Source organism: Neolamprologus multifasciatus, chromosome 7 (assembly GCF_963576455.1).
Source record: "Neolamprologus multifasciatus chromosome 7, fNeoMul1.2, whole genome shotgun sequence".
Taxonomy (NCBI): Eukaryota; Metazoa; Chordata; class Actinopteri; order Cichliformes; family Cichlidae; genus Neolamprologus; species Neolamprologus multifasciatus.
This window is the reverse complement of record NC_140445.1, coordinates 17015974-17042459: the sequence shown is the minus strand read 5'-3', so window position 1 is coordinate 17042459 and position 26486 is coordinate 17015974. Positions and strand designations below refer to the sequence as shown.

The 26486-nt window shown below is 40.3% G+C and overlaps 1 protein-coding gene across 2 annotated transcripts in view; it reads left to right on the top strand.

Moving 5' to 3' along the window:
* fibcd1b (fibrinogen C domain containing 1b) overlaps positions 1 to 26486 on the top strand; it is a 135265-nt gene that overhangs the window by 91558 nt on the left and 17221 nt on the right. For both annotated transcript variants that reach the window (XM_085168652.1, XM_085168651.1), the window contains one exon: positions 2336 to 2432. In XM_085168652.1, the coding sequence (XP_085024778.1) occupies positions 2336 to 2432 (97 nt within the window). The remainder of the gene's footprint in view (positions 1 to 2335; positions 2433 to 26486) is intronic.

Below are 26486 nucleotides of genomic sequence, written 5' to 3'. Positions count from 1 at the left end.
TTTGCTGTCTGTGACATCTAAGACAAATAAAAGGCTGGCTGCACTAAATAAATGAATAAATAAATAAAGAACACATCACTCCTACTAGTGGCAGTCAGTCACACTGCTTTCATACTAATTAGTAGATTCAGAGTTATTATAAGCAGCAAAATTTCTTCATGTCATCTTGTGGAAATTAAGAAGTGCAATCACTGCCATCATTACTGGCAGCTAAGACACTTGCTCGATGGTCTAATGTGCCACAACCAGAGCAAAGACAGTCTTATGGAAGTGCTGATACAAATCCCTTTGAGTAAATGGTAGTTTCAGATCTATGCAGTCCTTGCAAAACAATGAGCTACACTGTTTATAATGCATGTTTAGAGGCAAAAGAAAAAAGCAGCTGTTTGGTTTCTACTGAAAAGAGGATAAACAGTGGCTATGTTGCATGAGAGTCTTTATTTTTCTACTTTAAATGAATCCCATGAAAAGAAAAACGATGGCCTTGTATAACTTACCATCATTGTCTGTGCAGCCAATAAAAAATATATTGTATTCCTATGTGTCGTCATTCCTTTGAGAGCGATTGTTGTCCAAAATATAAATAATTTCAATAAACACATCTGAAGGACTAAAACTCATTTTATATGGTGGGCCATGTACAGTCCATTTTGATCTAAGTTGGGCTGGACCAGTGAATCTCCCATTGCTGTCAGTGTAAAGTTTAACATGAGTTTAAAATAGTTTTAAAAAATACATCTCAAGTTTTCTATGTGAAAAAGACAAGCTGCTATTTTATTGTGAAATATGTATATTCTTGGCTTAAGTCGTAAGCAGTGACTCTGTAAAAGCTTAGCTTTAGCTCAACATTAAATCACTCACTGTCCTGTAATAATTGTTGATTTCATTTAATGATTGACAGAATGTTTTTTTCTTTTTTTACTGTAAGCCCATGGAAAAAATCATACAATGTTTTGAATGGCTGTAAGGAAGATCTTTATGAGTAGGAAAAGCTGTAAAACTTATGTAAATGCATTTTCCAAAGTCATCCAGTGGGACAGATTAGAGTCTTTGGTGGACCATGCCCTGTGTTTGATATTTCTGAGCTATAGTGTTAGAGCTCCTGTTTTATCCTGCTTCAGTACAATGTCGCAAACAATTTCGTGTCACATAGTATTAGGAAATGATTTAGTCTTGTTAAAAACAAATAATAATAATAATAATAATAATAATAATAATAATAATAATAATAATAATAATAATAATAAGCGATTAACTGACAGGCATTTTTAAAGATTTTTGTTTACAGCTTTATGTAAGTTATATCAGATCTGTGTATCGGACATAAAAAATGAAGAAAAAATAATAAATAAAAACCCACATTTCCATTACTGACTTCAGAATGAACTGGGGCAGCTACCAGTATTAGAGAACATATCGATCTAGAACGGGGAGAAAAATCCCTGCAGTGATAAGTGATGATGATGATTCAGTAATGAAGATTAAGACAATTTTGTAGACAATTATCAGGATGAAGATGATTAGGACGTAACCGTCGCTCAGCAGGGTTTCTTTGTCTGTGCGGATGTTAAAAGCAAACATGGCTGTTGGTGCCATCTGGTACCTTGTGGTATGCTTGGGGATTAGTCATGCTGAATATATACTGTCTCAGGGAATTTCTTTTGTCATTTTGCCATTTACACGGTCTTCCAACAGTAGGTCCTAGACCGTTTTCCATCTGCATGCATTTCTCTTCTGGAGCACATTTCCAATTTCCTTTCATCTTGGGATGTCAGCACTTGTAATAGATAGAGTGTTTCATTTGGCGCTACAGATGCTGCACCCTCACTCATGCATATGGCTAAGCTAAATCGCTAAGTATCTGCTAAGGTTTTCCTTGTTTCTCATACTGGAAGGGATGCTATAAAAAGCTCATCATATAATTTCACTGCACACCACTGTTTTTAGAGACTTTTATGATACGTGGTGAAAAGCAATTTCATTTTTCTGTGTGTATTTAGAATTATCATTTTATGAATATCATCTCTTTTCTGGGATTTTTTTTTCTTTTCAATTACATATGCAGATTCCCCTGCAATTTGATTCAAAGTCAGTCAAGATTTAATGGATTCCTTTTATTATCTTCCGACAAATTGCCTTTTTAGTGGGAAGAGCGTTTGCATTATTCATTTGTGAAAGAGCAAGCATTTATGAGTTCATTTAGTTTAGTTCTGGATGAGCTCAGCGACCAACAGAGGGGCTCAGAATGAGTCATCACAATGGATGATGAAGCACGCCACGTGTGATGAATCTCATCTGACCCCTGAACTCTTGTCTTGCTGTCTTGACTGTGTAGGTGATTCAGCGCAGGGAGGACGGCTCGGTCAACTTCTTCAGAGGATGGGAATCTTATCGTGAGGGATTTGGCAAGATCACCGGAGAACACTGGCTGGGTAAGTGGCTCAGGTGTGTGCGTGTGTGTGTTCCGCAATGTATGACTCATGCGCAAGGCTGCTGAGGATGGTGAGCCAAGCTCGGGGGAAGGAGATTTCACACAGTATATAAATGTTGGTCATCTTGTGAGTTGACAAAAAAGTAAAAGAGAGAAAAACACTTAGTCATGTCAGGTGATGGAGCAAGATGAAAGAGACACCCAAGAAGAGGCCGACAGATAGAGATGAGTTTGACCCTTCATAGCATCAACAGAGCAGCAATAGTTGTATTACTGACAATGAAAAATGCTGCGGTAACAGAGAGAAAGAAATACAAGGATGTTTTATTGTGATAACCACTCAGAACAACACAGGCCAAAAGACCTGCAATGCAATAACAATATTTTTGGTTTTTCATATGCCAAAACACACAACAGTGTAATTATTATTGCAGCTTTTTCAGTGGTCACCATCTGCTTAAAACAAGTAGTTTTTCAACCAGCGCCTTTTCCAAATCCTTATATTTCTCACTGGCAGCCAGGCATATTAGTCTATGCCTCCCCTTAAAACTTGACAGGCGAAAGAATGCCAACAAAAGAATTCATTCGACTGTGAAATTATCGACTTTTCCGAAGCCAAATTCTTTGCCTTCACACCACTTCTCATTAAATGTACCAAAATATTTCTTTGTGGGGAGGGGAAGGTGGGAAGGAGGATCCATGCACATCATGGTCTAAAAGCACGTTTCTCACAAGGATGAGGGCAAATTCGTGATAGCTGACTAAATTAGAAACATTTCCGGCTGTAGAATTAAATTCGGTGGCGACATCTAATCACTTTTTTTGCAGTCATAGTCAGCGTCTTTATAGGATATCAGTAATTGCTACATGGCATCAGCTCTTAACATCAGCCAAAGTCATTGTGAAACCTATAAAGTCTTTTCCCTATAAATCTGTGTTTTTATTAAAAAAACAATTTGTCATCCATGGTGATATATATGGACAGCAGTGACCTGCTTCGTATATTTTCTGAGTGCATCATTAATTCTGAAAAAAAAAAAGGGCAGCACATTTTAGAAAGGTTGAGCAGCCAGGTGTTAATGAGCTATCATCGTAGTAAGTGCGGGTAACCACCTCACAACAGTTTGCTCAAGTTCAGACTGGCAGAGTAAGTGGCGCTCGAAGAAATCTATTTGTGTAAAAGCACACATTCACAGTCAAGGTCATGGACGTGCTTACCACAGCTGAGATATTCTGCCATCGGCTCTCTAGATTAGAGCTCTCTTCACTCAAACACACACACATGCACAAAAGAGTAACACAACATAAGCATCTGTGGGCAGCTCAGCTTTTTAGGCACGCTATGTACTGTAGATTAATTGTAACGTACTGTAAATGATTTTCTTTTCCTTTGTGCTACAAATGTGGCTCGTGAATCACAAGGCCCAGAGGGTACCCAGAGTTTCTGCCCATTTGTGCTCTAAATAGAAGCGTAATTTACAAAATGAACACCATTTAGTATCAAATTCATCTTTAAATTAGCAACTGAAACCATAAACACATAAAAAGCGTAGACTTCTATCGATTATGATACATGATGAGTGTCAATAAGAATTAATAACTCATAGCGTGTAAATAGGCAGCACTGCAGACCAACAACATGATATGGGCGTACATGGTTTTAGGCACTTCACCACCTCCACGCTGTGTCCTTGCTGGACATAGGAATGCTTGTGTGTGGTTCACAGCTTTTGCAGAATTTATGTGAATTAATGGAGATCTAGGTCTCTTTGCTGACCTGAGGCCATTACAAAGCGCAGCCCATAAAAAAAAAAAATAAAATAAAAGTGGGTAGGGATCTGGTGAGATGGCACACAGTGGAAGTATAGTGGGAATATGGAAAGCTCAGGTTTTAGCAGACTGAATTTGAATGAGGCTACAAATTACTTTGAACCTTTCAGCACACCCTTGGTCATTCAGGCTGGGCTGTTTTCTAGTCACCCCCCCGATCATCGATGGCAAAAATGAAAATGGATTCATGCTCGCCTGGAGCCTAAAAAAATCATTGCAACTCCTTCCTCCGTAACCAGCACTGCTCACAGCTACCACCCACCACCTCGGAGGTTTTGTTCTCATTAGCATGAGTTTCACTGCATTTACCGAACTACTGATAGTATGATAATAGTGATAAATTTTGGAAAAATAAATTGATATAAGTATAAATATTCACCGGCCACTTAATAAGATACACCTGAAATCTCAGCCTTATTATTTCAGTAGCTGCTGATTTCCAGGGATTTTCCCACAGGACCATCTCTGGGGTTTACAGAGAATGGTCCGAAAAATAGAAAATATCCAGTGAGCGGCAGCTCTCTGAGTAAAAATGGCTTGTTGATGCCAGAGGTCTGAAGAGAATGGCCAGGCTGCTTTAGTCTGAAAGGAAGGCAACAGCGACTCAAAATAACTACTCGTCACAACCAAAGTATTCAGAACAGGTTGAAACCTTGGAGCCGATGAACAACAGCAGCAGAAGACCACACCGACTGCTGCTCCTGTCAGCTAAGAACAGAAAATATGAACCAACACTGCAAAAAACAATGGAAGAGAAATAGAAGATTGAATTGAACTCGCTTTCTGCTGCGACATTCGGATGCTAGGGTCACACTTTGGTGTAAAAACATCCATCCCGCCATGTGTCAGCAGTTGAGGCTGGTGGTCTGGGGGATTTTTTTCTTGGCACGCAATGGGCCCCTTAGTGCCAACTGAGCATTTGTAAGCACCGCAGCCAACCTGAGTACTTTGGCTGACAAGTGCAGACATAGAGCACCTTTGGGATGTGCTGGAATGGGAGATTCATACATGAATGTGGAGCAACTGTGTGATGCTGTCGTTTCCGTAGGAAGGTTTCCGGCAGCACCTTGTTGAAGGTGAGTCTGCGCCATGAAGTAGTTCTGAATGCAAAAGGTCCTCCAACCCAGTACTATGGTCACCTAGATGGACATACATTGTATATTATCATCTGTGCACCAGCATATGTGTCAATTAGTCTAACATTTTAATTTGTGTCAATCCAAAGAAAGAGTGCAACAGCCTTTTCCACTTGGGATTAGCTCTTTTTCTATTTATGACAAACTGTCATTCACACTGGGGATTTGAAACAATCTGCAGACTGAGTTTCATAATGACTGTCGAGTTTTATATTATATTATTTAGTTACATTAGCATTTGTCTCTTGACTCTGTTGTATTCTTTAAACCTTCTTTACACTGACGTCAAACATCTGTAGTTATAAAGGTACAGTTAATGTCAAAGTAGAAGATAAATAATAAAATGTATTTTATTAGATAGAAAAATGCTTCCCACATGTTGTGTGTATAAAGGTAAAACCAACATATTGCTGAATAAACTCCCGGAGGAGTAAGTATAAAGAGCATAAAACTGGGTCAAGGCAATCCCATTGTCACAATCAAATCTATTAGACACCTGGTCGCCGATGCTGATGTAGGCTTGTCTACCTGTAATATAGGTCCTGAAACAGTTTAACGTGGTCCCAAAGGAACCAACCTAGTTTTCCAGATGGCCTATTACAATAACAGAACTTGGTCTGCAGTGTCAAACCCAGCATTAAAAGGATAGACAAACGATCTGTTGTCACAGTCATGTCTTCTCTCCTGCATCCACTTCCTTAAAGTACACTTAGAATAATTTTAATGTTTTACTTTTTATTTTGAACAAAGAAAATATTATATAACTTAAACGCTGTGTAGTAGTAGCTCAGGAAGACACTTTTGCTCACATTGTTAGGGATGTGAAGGTCTAATTGGAGTAAATCCCAGAATAATCTTACTCAGAATTACATTACATACAATCTAAACACTCCAAGTGAATGATTTAAAGTACGTAAATGAAAGCATTAACAACTTTCCAAGTGTTCTCTTACATATACACGCATCTGCATATATTTATTGTTGAAATGAGCATGAATTTGTTTTGGTTTCCTCGTCTCTATTTAAAACAGAAACACAACATTCTTGAGCAGTACTCATTTCATTATCCAGTGGAGCTTAAACCGCTTAATCAATGACAAAATGGAATTCTAGTTTTTGGTAACTGCCTGTAAAAACAACAGCTTTTCATTTCTTTTCATGCAACTGATGGACTGAATTCCAGTTATCCATTTATTAATTTACAATCAGAGATGTATGTCTGTGAAGGTTCTCAGTCATCCAGGTCACCGTAGTCAAAGGAGCTTGCAAAGAAAAGCGTCTGGACTTCTTTAAGTTGCTTGAAGACGTTTCACCTCTCAGAGATGTACTGTTCCTATTTCTTTCAGTTCCAATACAATAACAATACCGATACCATTCAGTGCTGGCTTAATGTATCAGCTCAAGGTATCTGCAGATACTGAATAATGATCTGATATCAGTGTTGATCTGATACCAGTAAGCTGTAATAATAAGCTGTAATCTATGTAATTCAGCAGGCTTAACTTGGATATTTATTTCCTGACTTGGCAAATAAAAATATGGCAACATACTAAACACACAAAACAACATACTATAAAACTGAGTTAAGTGAAAAGCTCATTTTCACCAATATCCTATACCCCAGCGTTTAGAGTTCAGGATCAGTCCATTAGCCAATCCAAATATAAAATCGGTGCACCTCAATTTAAAATAGATGTTCATTCTTTTTATACTGCAACCACTTTGCAGCTTATATTTCACTAATCAGTGCACATTTAAATGTCCCTGCAAGAATAATCTGTAAAGCAAGAGGAATCTCTAAGAAGACACTAATCTGATGTGGCAGCTGGTACACAGAACCATCTGAAAAGTTATGCAGAGCTGCTTGAATAAGAGCAGGCACACAGCGGGCCATTTGGCCAAAAATCCATCTACAGTATCACTGTCTACCGCAAGCTGATAAAAACCAACCACGTCAATGTACCACAAGGCACAGCGTGACAAATAGAAAACAAAAATAAAACCACAGTTAGGATTTTATTAGATTACATTTTTGGCATGTTAGATTGCATACAAATGACACTAGCTGGATTTTATTGATTTATTTTTCATTCTTGTTTCAAAAAATGTAACTTTGGATGGTTAGTGGTTTGATACCAGCTCCTCCAGTTTTCATGCTTAAGTCTTCTTAGGCAATCCCAAATTTCCCCTCATTTACTAATAGGATTAAAAGAAAAAGAATATATATAAAAGTCAATTTACCTTTAACAGTTGATTAGATAAACAATCTGCCTTTTATCAGATTTAAGAAGATGCTGATTGGTCCAAGCCAACTGTGGCTTTCCTCGTGAATCCAGCTGCTTTGTTGTGTAAAGAAACTGGCAATTATAAAATCACAAACTGTATGATGCAGAAACTTGTACTGCTCTGTGATTTTCAACATTTCTTAGAGGCAGAAATACATCAGGAGATGCAGTCCTCTGTTTGAGACTTGGACCTGTATGATACCTGCTTGCCTTGGCTTTATACTTCAAGGAGTGTGTGTTAAGAGAAGATAGAATCAGCTTTTATATGAGAAAAAGTTGGTTTTATTGATATAACAATGTCAAATCAAATCTGTTGCCCTCACTGTTAAGCTCTTTCCATTAACGTAAAGCCTTTTTATCCACCGCAGGAGTTTTTCCCTGTTATTTTGGCGAGTGTTTACATCCTGTCACAAGCTGATGTGAGTGCTGCACTGCAGTGTGTGGCTGTCTAGAAAGCCATAATGAAGAAGAAACCAAAACTCTCTTCTCATTATTTCAGGGGATTTTAACAGAGCAAATTCCAGCCAGGAACTGCACAAATCCACACAGTATATGAAGAATCCCACTGGGCAACCTACTGTCACGGAGTATTAAAGGATGTATACTGCCCTGTTCTTCAGCAGCTTTTAGTCCCTCTCATCACTCATCTTCTTTCGGCTCACAGGCAAAAGATAAAGTCTGCAAAGCCTACAGTAAATACAGTGGGGAAATGGGTCTGATGAAGCTTAGTGAGCATGCAAAAGATGCACCGCTGATTAGCTAAAAGGTCAAAGCTCGTACCTCTCCCTGGCACCAAGCCATTCAACTGCACAACTTACAGCTCCAGCTAATTTTACTTCACGTGTCCTTGTGGTGACCAACTAGCTCCAGTCACAGCTCTGCAGCAAAAATAATCAAATACTCAAATTTTCTCCAAATTGTTCTATGATCCTGCCACACACATGTAATCCTGTATCACAGGGTCCTGCCTCACATCTGTAGTACAAGTCGGTGTAAAGCACATCACAAGCCCTGTGCTGGGTTCACTTATCTTCTAGGTTTTAAAAAAAAGTTGACTACTTAGGCAATGTTTAGAGCAATATTCATAATTTTTATGCATCAGTCTCAGTTCTTGTCCTGGCACTCCCACTGCTTAAAATTCACTCCCGCAGCTTGCACACAATGTTCCACTTCAACCTTTGGATCACAAACTTCCATAAAAAAACAAAAAAAAAAACAAAAAAACAGGATGGAGTGAAGAGAAACTAGGGAAACTTGCATCCAGTTCTGGCATTCTCCAGGGATGTGTGTTCTCCTCACTGCTCTTTTCAGTGACTACAACTGTGGGCACACTGGTCTTATCTGAGACTCAGCTTTCACCACAGCCTTCATACTTCACACTGTGGCTGCCACGAAAATTTCTCGGTTTAGACCAAGCTGTTCTAGAGGGGACTGTTTACACACTCCTACATTGGCCTTGTCCCATTGGATTTCCAAGCATTGCAGCCCACCCACACAGATGCACCGTCCTGCTCCTGCCTTTTTTTTCTTGCAGAGATGCTGATCGCTGTCACCGCTGTCACAATACCCGCTTTCTGGCGAAAATCTGTCTGCCCCATCCTGCAGGGAGCACATTTAGCCCTTATAGATTGTTTTAATCCAAGACAAAAATGTTAATGCAGTTACTCAGCTGTTTAATAAGCCAGCTGTAGAAGCTGTGAGCTGAAAATAAGCTTTATTAAATTCCTTCTTTATAAAAAAGAAAAAAAAACAGCTTCAGCCTCAGGCTGTTCGAACTAAAAGTGGATGGTAATGTTATGGATCATGTCCTTGTTTCTCTGACAATTTCTGTCATATCTTATAACAAGAGATGCAAATCAGAGTCTGCAAAGCTCGAATTTAGAGCAGGAATTATTACTGTGTGATATTGTTTCACATAAATTTTGGTTTAGGGATTAAAATGGTTACTCATGTTGAAATAGAATGTAGGGGTCTGACTGTGCAACTATTATACAATGAGAGATACACAATACGGACAAAAGTACTGAACCTCCTACACAATGCACCTACAGGAGCTGGTCGGCCTTATAAAGCCATGACATGAAGCTCCCAGCAGTTTTTGTGCTGATGTTAATGTCAGAGAAGATGTAGGAAGAAAAGTGATGTACAGCAGTGATGTGATGTGACTGTGGTTCCTAAACACACTACTTGGAGTCGATTGTAGTTTTATTGTTATGTAGGGAGGAAATTTAATGAACTATCGTGCACGCTAAAAGTCAGTGAGCGCTTTACAATGACCCATTCTTTCACGTACCAGATACTACATGGGTGTGTGCTTGATTTTATCCACCTGTGGCAATCGGACTGACAACAGGTAAAATCAAAGATTAGCAGGTATGACTCAATATAGAGCCCCTTCCATTGTCAGATTGTCTGATGTTTTGCTTTTGTATACTTCCTACTGTGTCACCCATTTGGGTATTCATTTGTATTAAAAGCATGTCATCATATCATTCACTTAGAATAGAAAAACATTTTATGTACTTAGATTCTCAGAAGACTTTGATGACTAAAGGCAAAATATAGGGGGGTTTCATTTGCGGCAAATTTATGAAAATCTAGGAAGAAATGAGGCAAAATGTCAACAATTTAATAAAAAAAGAATGAATTATAATAATATATATAATAATATATATATTAAGATACAAATCAATGCTATTTGCAATTTTAAAAAAATGTCTGAAAAGAAATTTTTCAGAAATTTGAGGATTGCACTTTGTAGCCTCAACTGAAATTTTTATTATTACCTTTAAGCACCACTAAATTTGTTTATTCCAAGTATTCTATGATCCTTGATTTCCTAAGCACGCCCAGAGAATGTCACATCATTTTTGTAAAGGTCCCCAGCAGCGCGAGCGTAGGAACAATTTAATAAGACCGATGCATCTCGACTGCCCTGCCTGGAAGTCGTCCTTTATTCGAAGACTGCCTTGTTGTGATCTAACATTCCTCGGTTGCCTACCTCAAGATACACTTACAGCAGCCACTGGGAAGAAATTTTAAAAAAAGAGGCTTTTTTTCCTCCTCTACAGTCCTTTCTTCTGTCTGTCACTAAAATTGCACGCAATTCGAAAATTGTGTGAACCACTTTACATACTGCTCACCTTTAACAAGTGGGGCACATGCAAGTGCTGTAATTGAACTCTTATGATGAAGCAATAGATGTTTTCTTACATATATATAAAGCTGCACTCTAGTGCCTCTCAAAAAACTAATAATTTTTTTGCCTAGTTTAATTAAAAAAAGTAAACTTCCACATATCTCATATTCATCGCACGTAGAGTAAAACAAAATTCAAACCTTTTTTTTGTTCGAATTTTGATGATGATTGTGGCTTAGTGCTCATTAAAATTGGAAATCCAGTATCTCAAAATATTTCATGAGGATGAGAAAATTACTATTCAAACAGTACTAATACTATTTATCTCTCGGTCTAGTTCAGTGCACAGCCACAATCACGGGGAAGACTGCTGACTTGACAGTTGTCCAGATCACAGTCATAGACAAGTAAGCCACAGAAAGTTCATATTAAATGTAAAATGTAAAGATAACTGGAAGCTGATGAAAGGGAAGTGGATGGTCAGGACATTTTTATCTTTGAGAACTTGGGAGAGCTTTACAATGACTGCATTGAGGCTGGTGTCAGAGCATCAAAAGCTACCCCACACAGAGGAGTTCAGGAACTGGCTAAAACTGTTATATAGCTATTATCAGCCCACTCCAGAAACAAACATTCTTAGGGATAAGGACAAGAAAAGAAAACTTGACTGTTTTCCATTTGGAAATCAAGGTGTCTGAGCATTGTGCATGGCAGCGAGTACTTTTACCACATATGCCCAAGACACAAAACAAGGAATTTATAGACACACTGTTCACACACATTCAAGCATGAACGCAAGAATTCGGGAGCATGATTCACACGGTTAAAGTATTGTATGTCACAATACACCCATTATATTCAGTGCACATCTTCACTTTTTTAACTACACTATGTCCTTGTTTTTTTCGTTCCTCCTAATCTTTTTTCTTTCCCACACATTCGTGCATAAACACATCCTTACACACAGCTATCCTCCACAGCGCGCATGTATCACAATGCTGCATCCTGAAGCTTGTATTTATATTCTCATCACCCAGTAGAAAATCTAAAGGAGGACTGTATCAACAAAGAGAGCACAGCTCAAAGAACATCACTATTCCCATGAGGATGACAGCTCATTTTGCTTTTCTTTTTTGTGTGCGTGTGTACTTTTTCCCCCACCCATCATTTTGACTGTGGACAGTTTCTTGCTGTTGCAATAAGCCAGGGAAGTTTTCATGGGTTTGAACAAACATTTGATCAACTAATAGGAACAAGTTATAAAGCTGGCCCTTTTCTTTACTTTGCACAACGCTGCAGTCCAAGACGGGACTGGAAAGGTCAGGCAGACAGCAACTCCAATTACACTACAAGTAGACCTGTTCTGAGAGAAGCTATGAACCCAGATAAAAACAATTGCAGTAGATTGTTTCTTCAAATCTGACAATCTGTCAAACACTCCAATCATGTGGTCCTTCTCTCAGCAGTGGTAGGGCTACTGACAGCAGCAAGGTGAGGGGTCAGTATCTCCTGCTGCCCACCAGTTAGTGGACAAAGGAGGATGGATTGCTGATTGATTGTGCTCTGGAAGATTTATTGCTCCAGTCTTTTTTTTTTTTTTTTTTTGCCTGTCCAATTTGGTTCTTTAGCCATCAGAATTGTTGTCTGAAGACCAACAAGGATACCCAATGGATTTATTTTGCCAAATGGATCATCATGGCATTGCCGTATTGGTCCATTTGATCGACCTTTGTTTTTATTATTTATTTTATTTTATTTTCAGTTGTTACAGACGGGACAGACATGAGTGAGGGATAGGAAAGGGAGAAAGAAAGAGGAAGGAAAAGAAAAACAGAAGGGGAGAGGGACAGTGAGAAAGGGGGGAAAAAAATATCTCCGGGATCACCTGTTGAGAGAAAAAGAATAGAAAACAAGCAAAAAAAACAAAACAAAGCAACATACTAAACAACACCATCGCATTAATCTAGCTAAGTGTAAACAGCAGTAAATACTAAATATTGAATGTTGTTGTGCAGCACGCAGGACAGACAGCGCACAATGTGCTTTGAAGTAGCAGCCAAGAAAGGTGTGATTTAAGTCTGCGAACAGTGAACACCCGTGTGCACACCTGTGTGGATCGGCGCGCTTGTATTCAAATGGTTTCCCCATGTAATGGTCTGCAAGAGGGTGTAGAGATCCATAGCCCTGTCCCCCAGGGCATGAAGCAGGCATGGAGGAGATCCAGGCCCCAGACATCCAGAGGCCCCAGAGTGCAAGAGCCCAAGGAGGACCACCGGAGGGGCATCCGTGCCACCTTCATGGGAAGGGCTGAGGATCCCCAGACGAGGGGTCACCCAGTAGCCACCGGGCAGAAGCTAGAGGGGGCTGCACCGGCGGGCCAGCTGTGCCAGAGTGAACCGAGCCACAGGCACAGAGGCCGGAGACCCGAGGGCCCTCCACGCCCCGGAAGAGGCCTGACCGAGCAACAGGCGCCAGGCCCCGCCAAGTAGCCACCGGGAGTGAGCTGGTACATGCCTGAGCGCCCAGCCCCGAACACCAAGAACCAACAATGCACCGACCCCTGAGGACATCAGTCACCGGCAGGGAGTGTGGTGAGGGGAGATAGGCCTCCACACTTGGAGGGCCTGGGAGTTCCCAGAGAGGTGGAGTCTAAGACCCAACCTGACATATAGACACAGACAAACAGGCACACACAGACACAGACATGCATTCCCACCCTCATGCACACATATACAAACACTCAGCACTCACCCAACGTAGGAATAAACGTAAATGGACATGTACACACAATGACACTCCTCAAACATACTCTATACCCCGGGTCCAGGTATCCTCGCCCCCAGAGGGGGAAACGCCACCCAGACCCAAGAGATGTTACCCTTCCCTCCGGGTTGGAGGCAAGCAGACCGCCCCAGGCTCCGCAGCAGCAGAGAGGCCAATCGGACAGCCAGCATCTCTTCCCAGCCCCCCCGCCCCAATGGCTAGCAGAGAACGGGGGTGTGTTAAGACCCCATACCTCCCTCCTCCCGCTCAAGTGTAGTGTTGCTGCGAGTTGCTCTAAAGTGCATTTAAAACAAGGGAGAGCATGGTGCTGCTGCCAGAGAGCAGCAGGTGTTAGCACGGCCCCTCCCGAGAACCCTCAATGTCTACATGGATTTAAAATTGAGAGGTGGGCACCGGCGCCAGAGGTAGGTTTGAATACACAGACCGTCTACTGGACGCCGTTAACGTGCCCACCTTCAAGGCCCTATATATATATATGTGTGTGTTATGAGAGTGTAAGTAATGTGGATGTCTAAGTTGTGAGATAAAATTGAGGCACAGGTGGCCAGAAGAGGACAGAGGGGGGAGGGGGGGGGAATGTCTCCCCTGCACCCTGGTGACACACCCGCACCCCAAGGCCCTACCTGTGTGGGTGGGTGTGGTGGAGCGGGAAGAGGGAGGTAGCCGGGGATGGGGTGGAAAAGAAGGGAGGCGAGGATGCCCCTCCCTAGGGCCAGCTCCCCCGCTGACCCCAGTAGGCACCCCCGTCCTCTGGTATCCACCAGGGCAAGGGAGCCCAGGCCCATCCAGACCGGGGCCTACGGCAGCAGCACCGCCAAGCCCCACAGGACCCGGGGCAGCCCACCCTACCCCACCGCAGAGGAAACTGTACCCACCCCAAGATTCAATCATCTCCCAGACTACACAAGACAACAGACACCCAGGTTAAGTTTATTCTCCACCTCTCCTATGTCTCTCCCCCACCTGCAGAGTGGACTCCTGCAAGGATGGAACAACCTCCCTGCCAGTTGAAGAGCCCCCCGGTTAGGCCGATGCACAAGAGGCCCCCTGCGCCAGGGCTGAGCCCCCGTGCACCCACCCACCCACAACCTCGGTGACACACCGATGAGGACCGAAGCCCCCAAGGTCCAGCCAGAGCCCCAGTACGGAGGCGAAGCACCCCCGAACCCCAAACCCCCACGCCTGCCCCGGATCCACTCAGGGGCAGCCAGGCCACCAGGCCAGTAACCTACGTTCGCCAGTACAGACCATCCTCCAGCCCCGCTGCACGCAGCCACGAGGAGAACAACCTCTAAGAGCGACCAGAGCCACTAACCAGGTTATGAACACAACCCCCGGGTTAAGCCCTCCAGGGATAACGTCTCTAGGGGTCCTCCAGGTGCCCTAAGCCCGTCCCAACCTCCACATCAACCACAATAGCCAAGGCGGGACCAAACCACGACCCCCTACCCTCGCTAGGTGATGGAGCCAATTACAGGAGCCCAGAGGGATTGATCTAATGTGGTGGCAGAGGCTATTCGAGACTAATGTGATCTATTAGATAGTTTCTATATTGGCTAGAATTAAGATTATTTTTATTTTTCCAGTTCATGAGGACCGTTTTCTTGGCGATGCATAGGGCAGTAAAAACCATGTGGACTGTATTAGTTTCTGTAGTGACATCATCCAAATTTCCCAACAAGCATACTAAAGGGGAGGTTGGAATTTTACATTTCAGACACTTTGATAAGTCTTCACATATCTCGTGCCAAAACTTCTGCACTGGTGGACAGAACCAAAGAGCGTGGATGTAATTGTATTGCCTTGACAGTGTGAGCAGTTGTTGGCGGATGTAAAGCCCATCTTGAACATTCGATGACCTGTATAGTGCACTCTATGTAGTATTTTGTATTGTATTAATTGCAGACTGGGATTTTTAATCAATTTAAAGGTTTTTAAGCAAATCTGAGACCAGACGTTTTGGTCTAAGCTGACTGATAAATCTGCTTCCCACTTTGCAATAGGAAGGGATATTGATTCATCTATTTTAGAAAGTGTTCTGTATATTTTAGATAATAATTTGGGGGATTTAAGAGTAAGAAAATGTACCACACTTGGTGGTGTTTGTAATTCAACTTGACTGAGGTTAAATTTCTTTTTTACTATGGATTTAATTTGTTGATATTCTAAAAATCTTTTCTTGTTGATCCCATATTGTGTAACTAGTCTGTCAAATGGAATAAATTCTGTTCCCTCTAATATATGTTCTAAGTATTTAATTCCTTTACAACTCCATTCTGGGAAATTAATCATATTATTGTTTTGTAATATGTCAGGGTTATTCCAGATAGGTGTACGTTTGCATGGGATTAATGAAGACTCCGTTATTTTTAGAAACTCCCACCATGCTGTCAGAGAAAAGCTGATGTTGATGCTTTTAAAGCATTCATGTCTTTTGATGTTTGAGCTAATAAATGGTAGGTCTGAAATCTCTAGATCATTGCATAGTGCCTGTTCAACATCTAGCCAGGGCTCATCTAAGAGGGTACATTTTAACCATTCTGAGATGAACTGAAGCCTGTTGGCTAAGAAGTATTGGTGAAAATTAGGCAGATCTAATCCTCCTCTATCCTTGGTTCTTTGTAGCGTTTTCAAGCTGATACGTGGGGGTTTATCTTTCCAAAGGAATTTAGAAATATGTGAATCCAGAGATCTGAACCAATCTTGTGATGGTTTGTTAGGGATCATTAAAAATAAGTAATTTATTTTTGGCAAGATCATCATTTTTATAGTGGCGACCCTTCCCATGAGTGATATGGGTAGAGATTTCCATCTAGTCAGATCGCCTTCTACTTTCTTTAGAAGTGGGATGTGGTTTAATTTAGTTAAGTCTGAAAGCTTAGGAGAAACATTAATACCTAAATATTTAATATTTCCAGATTGTAGTGGGGCAGAAGAAGAATTATGGAAGGAGCAGTTAATGGGAAGAACTGTAGATTTTGGCCAGTTAATTGAATAATCTGAAACTCTTGAAAACCAGTTTATTAGAGTAATTACCTCAGAGAGGTTGATTTGTGAGTTTTGTAGAAAAAGCAACACATCATCCGCATAGAGACTGATTTTATGTTCTACGTTCTTACATTTTATGCCCTTAATTGTTGTAGCTTGTCTAAATGCTGCTGCTAGTGGTTCAATAAAAATTGCAAAAAGTGAAGGGGAGAGTGGGCATCCCTGTCTGGTGCCCCTCAGGAGACAAAAGCTGGAGGATGTCTGGTCATTTGTTCTGATACGAGCTGTTGGGGAATTGTATAATATTCTTATCCAGTTTATGAAAGAGTTTCCAAAACCAAATTTGTGTAAAGTTGCAAATAAAAATTTCCAGTTAACTCAGTCAAATGCTTTTTCTGCATCTAGAGATAATATTATGGTTTCAATGTTTTTATTGTATGAGTAGTCTATTAAATTAAGTAATCTACGAGTGTTTGTTGAGGAGTGCCGACCTTTTATGAAACCAGTTTGGTCAGGATGAATTAAGAGGGGGTTTATTTTCTCTAATCTCTTTGAGAGAGCTTTGCAGATTATTTTAAGGTCTACATTTATAAGGGATATTGGACGATAACTTGAGGGAAATAAAGGGTCTTTTCCTGGTTTTAGCAGGAGACTAATGTTGGCAGAATTCATATTTGGTGGTAGTCTGCCATTTTTCTCGATTTCCTGCAACATTCCATGGAATACTGATGCCAAAATTGTCCAGAATTCTTTGTAGAATTCTGCAGGAAAGCCGTCTGGACCTGGAGCCTTATTATTGGGCATACTTATCAGGGCTTCCTGGAGTTCACCTGGCGTCAGTGGCGAATCCAGTGCCATTGCTTGACTGTCTAGTAATTTTGGAAGAGTTACGTTGTCAAGAAACAAATCAATTTCATTTTTAGACGGGTTTATTTGTGGTGAATATAAAGTTTCATAGAAATCCCTAAAAATGTTGTTTATTCTTCCAGGGTCATATATTGTGTTCCCCGATAAATCTTTAGTAGCACATATAGTTGTTTTTTCTTTATTTATTTTTAACTGGTTTGCTAGAAATCGACCTGATTTGTTACTGTGTTCAAAATTCTGCAAGCGAAGTCTTTGTACAAGGAATTGTGTTTTTCTATTAATAATTTAATTTAATTCTAGTTTTGTTTTGCATATTTTGTTCATTATTTCTTGATCTTGGTGGAACGCGTAGGCTTCTTCTAAGGATTTGATGGTTTTTTCTAATTCCTGAATATTTTTGTTTTCTTCTTTCTTTTTGTGTGATGAGAAAGAAATTATTTTACCTCTCATCACAGCTTTTCCTGCTTCCCATAGAACAGAAGCAGATGTTCCGGGAGTGTCATTAAAGTCTAAATATGAAATCCATTCCTTTTTAAAATATTTAATAAAATCTTCATTTTTAAGTAGTGATGTGTTAAATCTCCAGTTTTTACTTGGCGTAGTATTATTCTTGTGCATTAGTGTTAAAGATACAGGAGCGTGATCGCTGACAGCTATAGGGTGAATCTCAGTGTCTGAAATGTCACTGCTCCAGTCTTTAACGGATACGCAACGCCTTAACCTCATTTCAAGTGAAGGGATTTTGGCTGGGCACCCTACTGTGCCCATGCTCATGAAGCAGATTATATATTTAGACATTAAAGGAGTTAGATAGATAGTAAGGTTGAAAAAATGTACATATAGGTGTTGAAATAACCAGAAAAGAAAACAAGCGTCAATCAGAACAGCTCACAGTGGAGGAAGAAAAGAAAGCAGTGGTTAAGGAGAAAAATCCAGTGGGTTGTGAAGATATAAAGGGAATTAAAAGAGAGACTAAAGCTGAAAACTAAGAAAAGTTACATCTGATTTTTTTTCTTCATAATGAACAAAGTTAATATTTGACTGCTCCCAGAATTTCACCCCTACACGAATGCATATTCTTGCTAGGGGTGTTGCATTGCACACGTAAATACGCATACATGCGTAAACACAATGTGCATAAGAAGACGATTTGAAACTACTGTACCTTACAGGAAGGTCGCCGCTTAGAGAAACTCTCTAGAAGGCTCTACACAGTCTACCCCTGAACTCTCACTGTTCCCGTTAGAGGGAATAAATAGCCTCATTATTCCACCAGGCGCTCACCATCCATCCCCCATGTGTCGCTTCCATTGTTTCTAAAAAAAACTCCTTTCGCATAGCTGTGAAAACTCTTCGTTCTCTCTGCTTCGCACAATAGCCCCCATAACCATACTGTATGAATGATTGGACATTAAAAATGTTATATATAATTTGCCATTTGTCTTTTCTATAATGCAGAACTCGTCGCTAGATGATTTGTTCTGCCTGAGGAGGCAAATCTTAAATTCAGAAGCCTGCGTTATTTACAGCAGGTGACATTTAATCCTCCAGTCTCCACTAAGAAACAAGTTGCCAGTTTATATATAAGAATATATTAGTGGGATTTTTTTGAAGACATCTATGAGGTAGTTAGCTGTTAACCTTTTTGTGGTTCATTAATCAAACACTAATGTGTTTTGTTTTTTTAGTGTATTTTTTATATAAAGAAATAATTTTTTGTTTGCATGCCATTAAACAATAATAAGCACAGTAAATCCATTTATCACTCCCACCTTTGGGTAAATACTCCCACCTTATAAACACGGTATGTTGTTCTTCTGTAATTATTGTTAAAAGCCTGTAGCTTGTAGCGTCATCAATGAATATACCGACACCGATCGATTCATTTAACAACGCTGAAAACACAAACAAATTATTGTCACATGCGGGGATCACTCATTATTTAGCTGAGGTGTTCTTTGACTTGGGGTGTGCCTTGCATACTGCCAAGTCTTTAAAAGCAAAACAAAAAAAACATCCAACCTGGCCCATCATACAGTTGTTACTCCCAGATTTGTTCCCATAACAGTAATTTACTGAACAGTCTGAGGAACCTTTACTCTTAATTTCCCCAGATCCTAATGTCATCTTTGTCATTTTCCCGATCAGCCCAGATTCACACTTTATCATTAAAGAGTCAGGCATTTGGAATTATGCAGAGTAATGCTAATTCTATATCCACTAAGCCTTTCGCAACAACATACGCATTAGAATTCTTACTTTGATCGCGTATGGATGAAGCCGAGAAAACCTTTGTTTTTTTCAGTGCATTGTGCAGCTCTTTACCTCCAGTATCTGCCCACCAACAGTGGGTCTGTGTTTTTTACTGCCATTGGCTTTCTACCCTGCAGATTTCCTCCCTCCAGCCTTACCCGCTAGTAATTATATTCCAGAAAACCATTTCATGAGTTAGTACAACCACGGCAGTTTGCTAACACTATATTTAATTCCTCACTGTGACACATTGTACAATTTTAAGAGTGTTTCTGCAACAGTGTTTCATACAGTTGCTGCCATAATAATTGGCTCCATATGAAAGGGGCTTTATAAACTACATGCATTACTTTGGTCCCTAACTATTCACTTAACACTCGGAAAGAAGAGCAGAAAGCCTTGGAAAGGTACAATACACTTAAAATGCATATACTGCGCTAGATAAATGATGTCTGTCTCAGGTCATTGACTTGTGTCTTTTAGTGTGGGTGTGTGGAAGCTCTGTTTTGCCTCCTTCGTAGCCTTCAGTGTGCTCATTGAACTGACTTACATTAATCTCTTTCAACCAAGATGTTGCGTTTCAGATCAATGTTTCTCTCTCAGTATTTAAGCTGTACATCTCTCTGTAGATCCTTGTCCTTTGGAATTACAAATCATTTATTTAATACTCAGATATTTGATACTACTCACTTTTATATGTATGTGATGAGTATGTGTTTCTTGAAACCTCAAATCTAGCTACTCTGCATTTCTTGGAAAACACCACTTACATTACATCTTGCAGTCTACTAGGAAATCTACTACAGTTATACAGGTATGAGTACATTTGCATTTGTGCGCTAAATGCATTTAAATGCATGTTGATTAATGTGACAGCACAAGCTAGAGAGTGCAGTTCAACCCAGGGGATCTGATTAAGATTACTCTGGAACCCAGCTGTCTGAAAATACAGTGAAATATCATATGATACCATATCCCATATGACAAAGGGAAATAAAAACTACAATCCCCTGCAATCTATTATTTAAAACACTTGTAAGTGTTTTCAGTTAAAGCTCCTCCAATACTGCGTTCATATTCAATCAATTATTCAAGAGTATGATTCCTCTTCAGTGAGTCTGACATAGTGATGTTGGCTGTCCAGGGAACCAGTGAGCCAAGCAGCCGAGGCCTTGCCAATCACTCCTGGCGCTGACACAATGATGCTTTGGCCTCCAGCTCTGCCTGTGCTTCCTTCAGGAGGGTACACTGTCTCTGATTGGTGCAGCTGTACCCTGGCAGACACTCCATCTGCACTAGATTGCAGTGCTGAAGTGGAGATAGCTGCAATTTGGAGCAATTCTCCCAGTAATTTCGATATGTATGAGGACGATAGCTATTCGAGCTCCTCTCCACAAGACCCAGGTACTTTATTTGAAGCCTCTCTTTACCAGCCTACAGGTATATTGCTCCACCTCTCTACTTGTGCTGGTACCAGAGTCTGGTGTGGTCCATGCAGCACAGAAGGATCTTTAAAAGGGGGAAGGGATTTTTTATCTTCCAGTTGATGTACAATCTTTATGAGCAGAATCTGCTCATAAAAGAATGTCGAACGAGCACAGATGGGACGATTGAAGATTTTATTGAGGAATTACTGAATAGATCCCCTTAATGACAGTGACGGAAAGGTCTTTGAGGACCCAGCTTCTCACCATATAATTCCATTTCCAATTTTGTTTCATGCAATAATTCATTTCATCATTTGTCTTGCTTTTCTTGAGGGCTTTCAATTAAAAAGCACATAACAGCTTTCCAGTACACATAGCCGTGCGTGATTGTTCATGCCTGGTCAGACATTAGACAACAGAACAACATATAGATTAACAATTTATGAATTCAAGCACTGCCTCAACTCCTCTGAGCCAAGATAAGCACACACTTCTGCAGAGTCTCATCCTCGCTTTGCGCTTGTGCATTGTGAACAAGACTCTAAATAAGGGAGGAGGCTATGGTAACTGTGAAGAGTAGGTTACTCTCACTGAATTAAACATATGTCAGACAGTCTAGTGCTACTTTACACAGTAAGGGTTCCTGTCTCGTTGAGAATCTCTCGATTGTCATTATCTCATCATTAACCGAGAACATTCTTGGGAATATTCTGCATCTATAGCACTTTTGTAGGTCAGTGTCGGTCATTATGCAAACTTCTTTAAAATACCTCAATTTGGCTTCTGTTTTAGCCTTCATTTTCAATTAGGCAGGGATTTTTTCTTTTTTATTTGCTTAACGGTCAGAAAAAAAAGTCTTTCTGTCCATATGACAACTGAGTGCACTGACTTCTTGAAAAGTCAAAGATTTCTAATGGCGCCTGGTGCTTAATTAGCGGTGACCTTTCAGCAACCTCATTACAACAAAACAGTGCTGGAGGGTCTGAAGATGTGTTGCCCTGTTGGACACTTTCCCTCTCAAGCCTCTCATTACTTTGACCTTGGAATCAGAGAGATGCTTTGCACAGTGCCCATGCTTAGCCCAGAATTGTGTCATGTGCATCTGATCAAAGCTTTCATTTCAGTGGCGTTTCAGTAATCTACTCCATGCAGTTCATGCTTTGCTGAATAAGAACCCTCTCTCCCTCCCCGTTACGCTTTCAGACGCTTTTTCTTCTTCTTATCTAATACAATCTTTCTCCCTAGTTGGATTTCCTCCTATTCATTCTCTGGGCTTTAAAGGGACATATCTGGTCTTTAAGTCTGACGTCACTAGCCGTGTCTGGGCCTAAACGCTGCTGCAGGTCCATATATCAAACGATTACTATGGCATTACTGAGAGTTGAAAAACTGTCTAAAGTCTTTCATCTTTAATAAAATGATCAGCGTTCTGCTCTACCAGGTGTAACAATTGAGTTTAACATCCAGACATCCATGAAAACGGAATTTTTGACATTTAACAGAGTTAGAAGTTAGCAGGAAGTTAGCTCGCTAGCTTCCATCTAAATACAATATAGCATGTCCTGACTGCGGGGTTTTGGAAACAAATTAAAACGTACAGCTCTGTTATCACTTCCAACATAAATGAAGACAGAAAACTAAACAGCAGTGACGTTTGTAGGGTTACTGAAGTTTGGCTAGCTGGTATATAATGATGTGCTACGTGACCGCTAGCGACACAACTATGTTAGCCTAATATAAACAAGCTAACTGTTTTTCCACTCAATAAAAGTTAACGTGAGTGTTCTCGGTGGTCAGGAACAAATGTAATCGCATGGCAGGATGCTGTAAACGGACCAAACTTCAGCCAGGAGAACAACTGAGATAATCCATCCACAATACGAGGTTAGTCATTCATATACTGCTGCATGGGCTGGGCTGTAGTTACATCGTAAGGTTTTAAAAACTGAGCTTAAATAAATGATTAGCGGTCACATAACGCAGACTACTTTAGGCCCGGAAGTAGGATTCGTCACGTCATCACTTAAAGACCTGATATCTGTATAATTGTATAATAAATAATAAAGATAATTTTGGCAGCATAATCCAAAACTGACAGTTTACAGATATATGGTACAGAAATAAGAATAGACAAAAGGCATAGAAAGCATCAGTTAAGCAAATCAAAATAAGCGCAGTTCTGTATGCACTGTATTAAATGTCAATTCTAGGAGGCTGTCATGTGCCATGTGTCAGGGGAGCACATGGGTGGAAAACAGGGTAAGCTTCCCTAGAAGGATCCTAAATAAGAACAAATCAAGATCAATTTTCAATAAATTTTCAAAGAGCTCACATTTCCTTTGAATGTACAAGTAAGAAGAACAATAGCTGCTGATAAAACTGGAAATATTGTATATTAAAATAAATAATTAACAAAGTCCTTTACATTCATATACCCATATTGTATGGTAGTGAAGTTAAAAATAAAAAAATCAAGAGTAGTATATTATAGTAAATTACATTTAAGCTCACTTTTAAAGCTCAGAGGAAGGGATTTTTTTGGTCTTGCTTAATTTTGAAGTTAACAGTTTCAAACTTTGTAAAGCATAGTTTCAATCTGATTTGATTTTGAAGCTCAACTCACTAATTCCAAACTTCATACATGTTGTGCTCAGAGTGTTAAATGTCATTTCAAGCTGTATAAATTTACAGCTTTTGATTGTTAAACTGTTTTGCTTCATTTACTTTTGAAATACCAAATCAAACCTGATAGCGTAAGTTAAAATCACAAGTTATCCATTTCAAAATTGATGTTACTTTGTGTCAGGGATAATTAAATTGAACATTGTTCAACAATGTTGGATGTCACATACAGTGGGGCAAAAAAGTATTTAGTCAGCCACCGATTGTGCAAGTTCCCCCACTTAAAATGATGACAGAGGTCAGTAATTTGCACCAGAGGTACACTTCAACTGTGAGAGACAGAATGTGAAAAAAAAAATCCATGAATTCACATGGTAGGATTTGTAAAGAATTTATTCGTAAATCAGGGTGGAAAATAAGTATTTGGTCAATAACAAAAATACAACTCAATACTTTGTAACATAACCTTTGTTGGCAATAACAGAGGTCAAACGTTTACTATAGGTCTTTACCAGGTTTGCACACACAGTAGCTGGTATTTTGGCCCATTCCTCCATGCAGATCTTCTCAAGAGCAGTGATGTTTTGGGGCTGTCGCTGAGCAACACGGACTTTCAACTCCCGCCACAGATTTTCTATGGGGTTGAGGTCTGGAGACTGGCTAGGCCACTCCAGGACTTTCAAATGCTTCTTACGGAGCCACTCCTTTGTTGCCCGGGCGGTGTGTTTTGGATCATTGTCATGTTGGAAGACCCAGCCTCGTTTCATCTTCAAAGTTCTCACTGATGGAAGGAGGTTTTGGCTCAAAATCTCACGATACTTGGCCCCATTCATTCTGTCCTTAACACGGATCAGTCGTCCTGTCCCCTTGGCAGAAAAACAGCCCCATAGCATGATGTTTCCACCCCCATGCTTCACAGTAGGTATGGTGTTCTTGGGATGCAACTCAGTATTCTTCTTCCTCCAAACACGACGAGTTGAGTTTATACCGAAAAGTTCTACTTTGGTTTCATCTGACCACATGACATTCTCCCAATCCTCTGCTGTATCATCCATGTGCTCTCTGGCAAACTTCAGACGGGCCTGGACATGCACTGGCTTCAGCAGCGGAACACGTCTGGCACTGCGGGATTTGATTCCCTGCCGTTGTAGTGTGTTACTGATGGTGACCTTTGTTACTTTGGTCCCAGCTCTCTGCAGGTCATTCACCAGGTCCCCCCGTGTGGTTCTGGGATCTTTGCTCACCGTTCTCATGATCATTTTGACCCCACGGGATGAGATCTTGCGTGGAGCCCCAGATCGAGGGAGATTATCAGTGGTCTTGTATGTCTTCCATTTTCTGATGATTGCTCCCACAGTTGATTTTTTCACACCAAGCTGCTTGCCTATTGCAGATTCACTCTTCCCAGTCTGGTGCAGGTCTACAATTCTTTTCCTGGTGTCCTTCGAAAGCTCTTTGGTCTTGGCCATGGCGGCGTTTGGAGTCTGACTGGTTGAGGCTGTGGACAGGTGTCTTTTATACAGATGATGAGGTCAAACAGGTGCCATTCATACAGGTAACGAGTGGGGGACAGAAAAGCTTCTTACAGAAGACGTTACAGGTCTGTGAGAGCCAGGGATTTTCCTTGTTTGAGGTGACCAAATACTTATTTTCCACCCTGATTTACGAATAAATTCTTTACAAATCCTACCATGTGAATTCATGGATTTTTTTTTCACATTCTGTCTCTCACAGTTGAAGTGTACCTCTGGTGCAAATTACTGACCTCTGTCATCATTTTAAGTGGGGTAACTTGCACAATCGGTGGCTGACTAAATACTTTTTTGCCCCACTGTATCATTTCCATCACATGCTGTCATGCTGCCACACGATGTCATCTCCATTACAACACAAATTCTGGGGGAAAATGTTTAATAAATAGCACAATTGAGACAATTATATTTTGTAGTTGTGAAACTTTTGCAAGAGGGTACATGCAAACATATATAAATAAACTATAACCATAACTGCGCAATTTTTAGAATATGCTATCAGAAATTATATATTATTTAAATTAATTCATCAAAGGAAGTTTTTCTACACTATGTGGAAAAATGAAACATTAGGTATGTTAATTTCAGCGCATAATTTCAATGAGTTTCAAAATTTTGGACTGCTTGTTAACCTGTATGTGACCTTTTAAACATCCTATTTAGCTTGTTAGAAAAATGCATCTTCCACTGGAAAACCTTAAAGCATTATTCTTGTGTGAATACTCCTCACCCAGTGGATCTTCATGCCGTCTGTTGCCAGTCCTTCCTGTCAAGCTGGGGCTGCTCTGCTCATTTTGTTTTACCTGAGAGCACCTCTAAATATTAATGTGGTCTTCTCCTAGAATTACATCCTTGAAGGCCTGCCAAATCTCTCAGCATTTGTCTACCTGCCTCTTTTCCTCTCCTCCACCTTCCCTCTGTGTCTCCCTTCACCACTCTTGGCTCAGTCTTTTCCACCCCGAAGGTTAATTTCTGATGATATCAGATGTGATGGGTTGTTGGCTCTCATTCTTCTCTCTCATGATTTTATGACTCTAATCTTGCCACTTGAGCAAAATCCTTTCCTATATTTTGCCCGGTGGATGGCATTTGGAAGTGTTTAGTTTCACAAAAGCGTGAGGTTGAAAGCAAACCCAAAATCTAATACTGACATCTATGTGAGGTGGATAAATTAATCTTATGTGACGCGAGC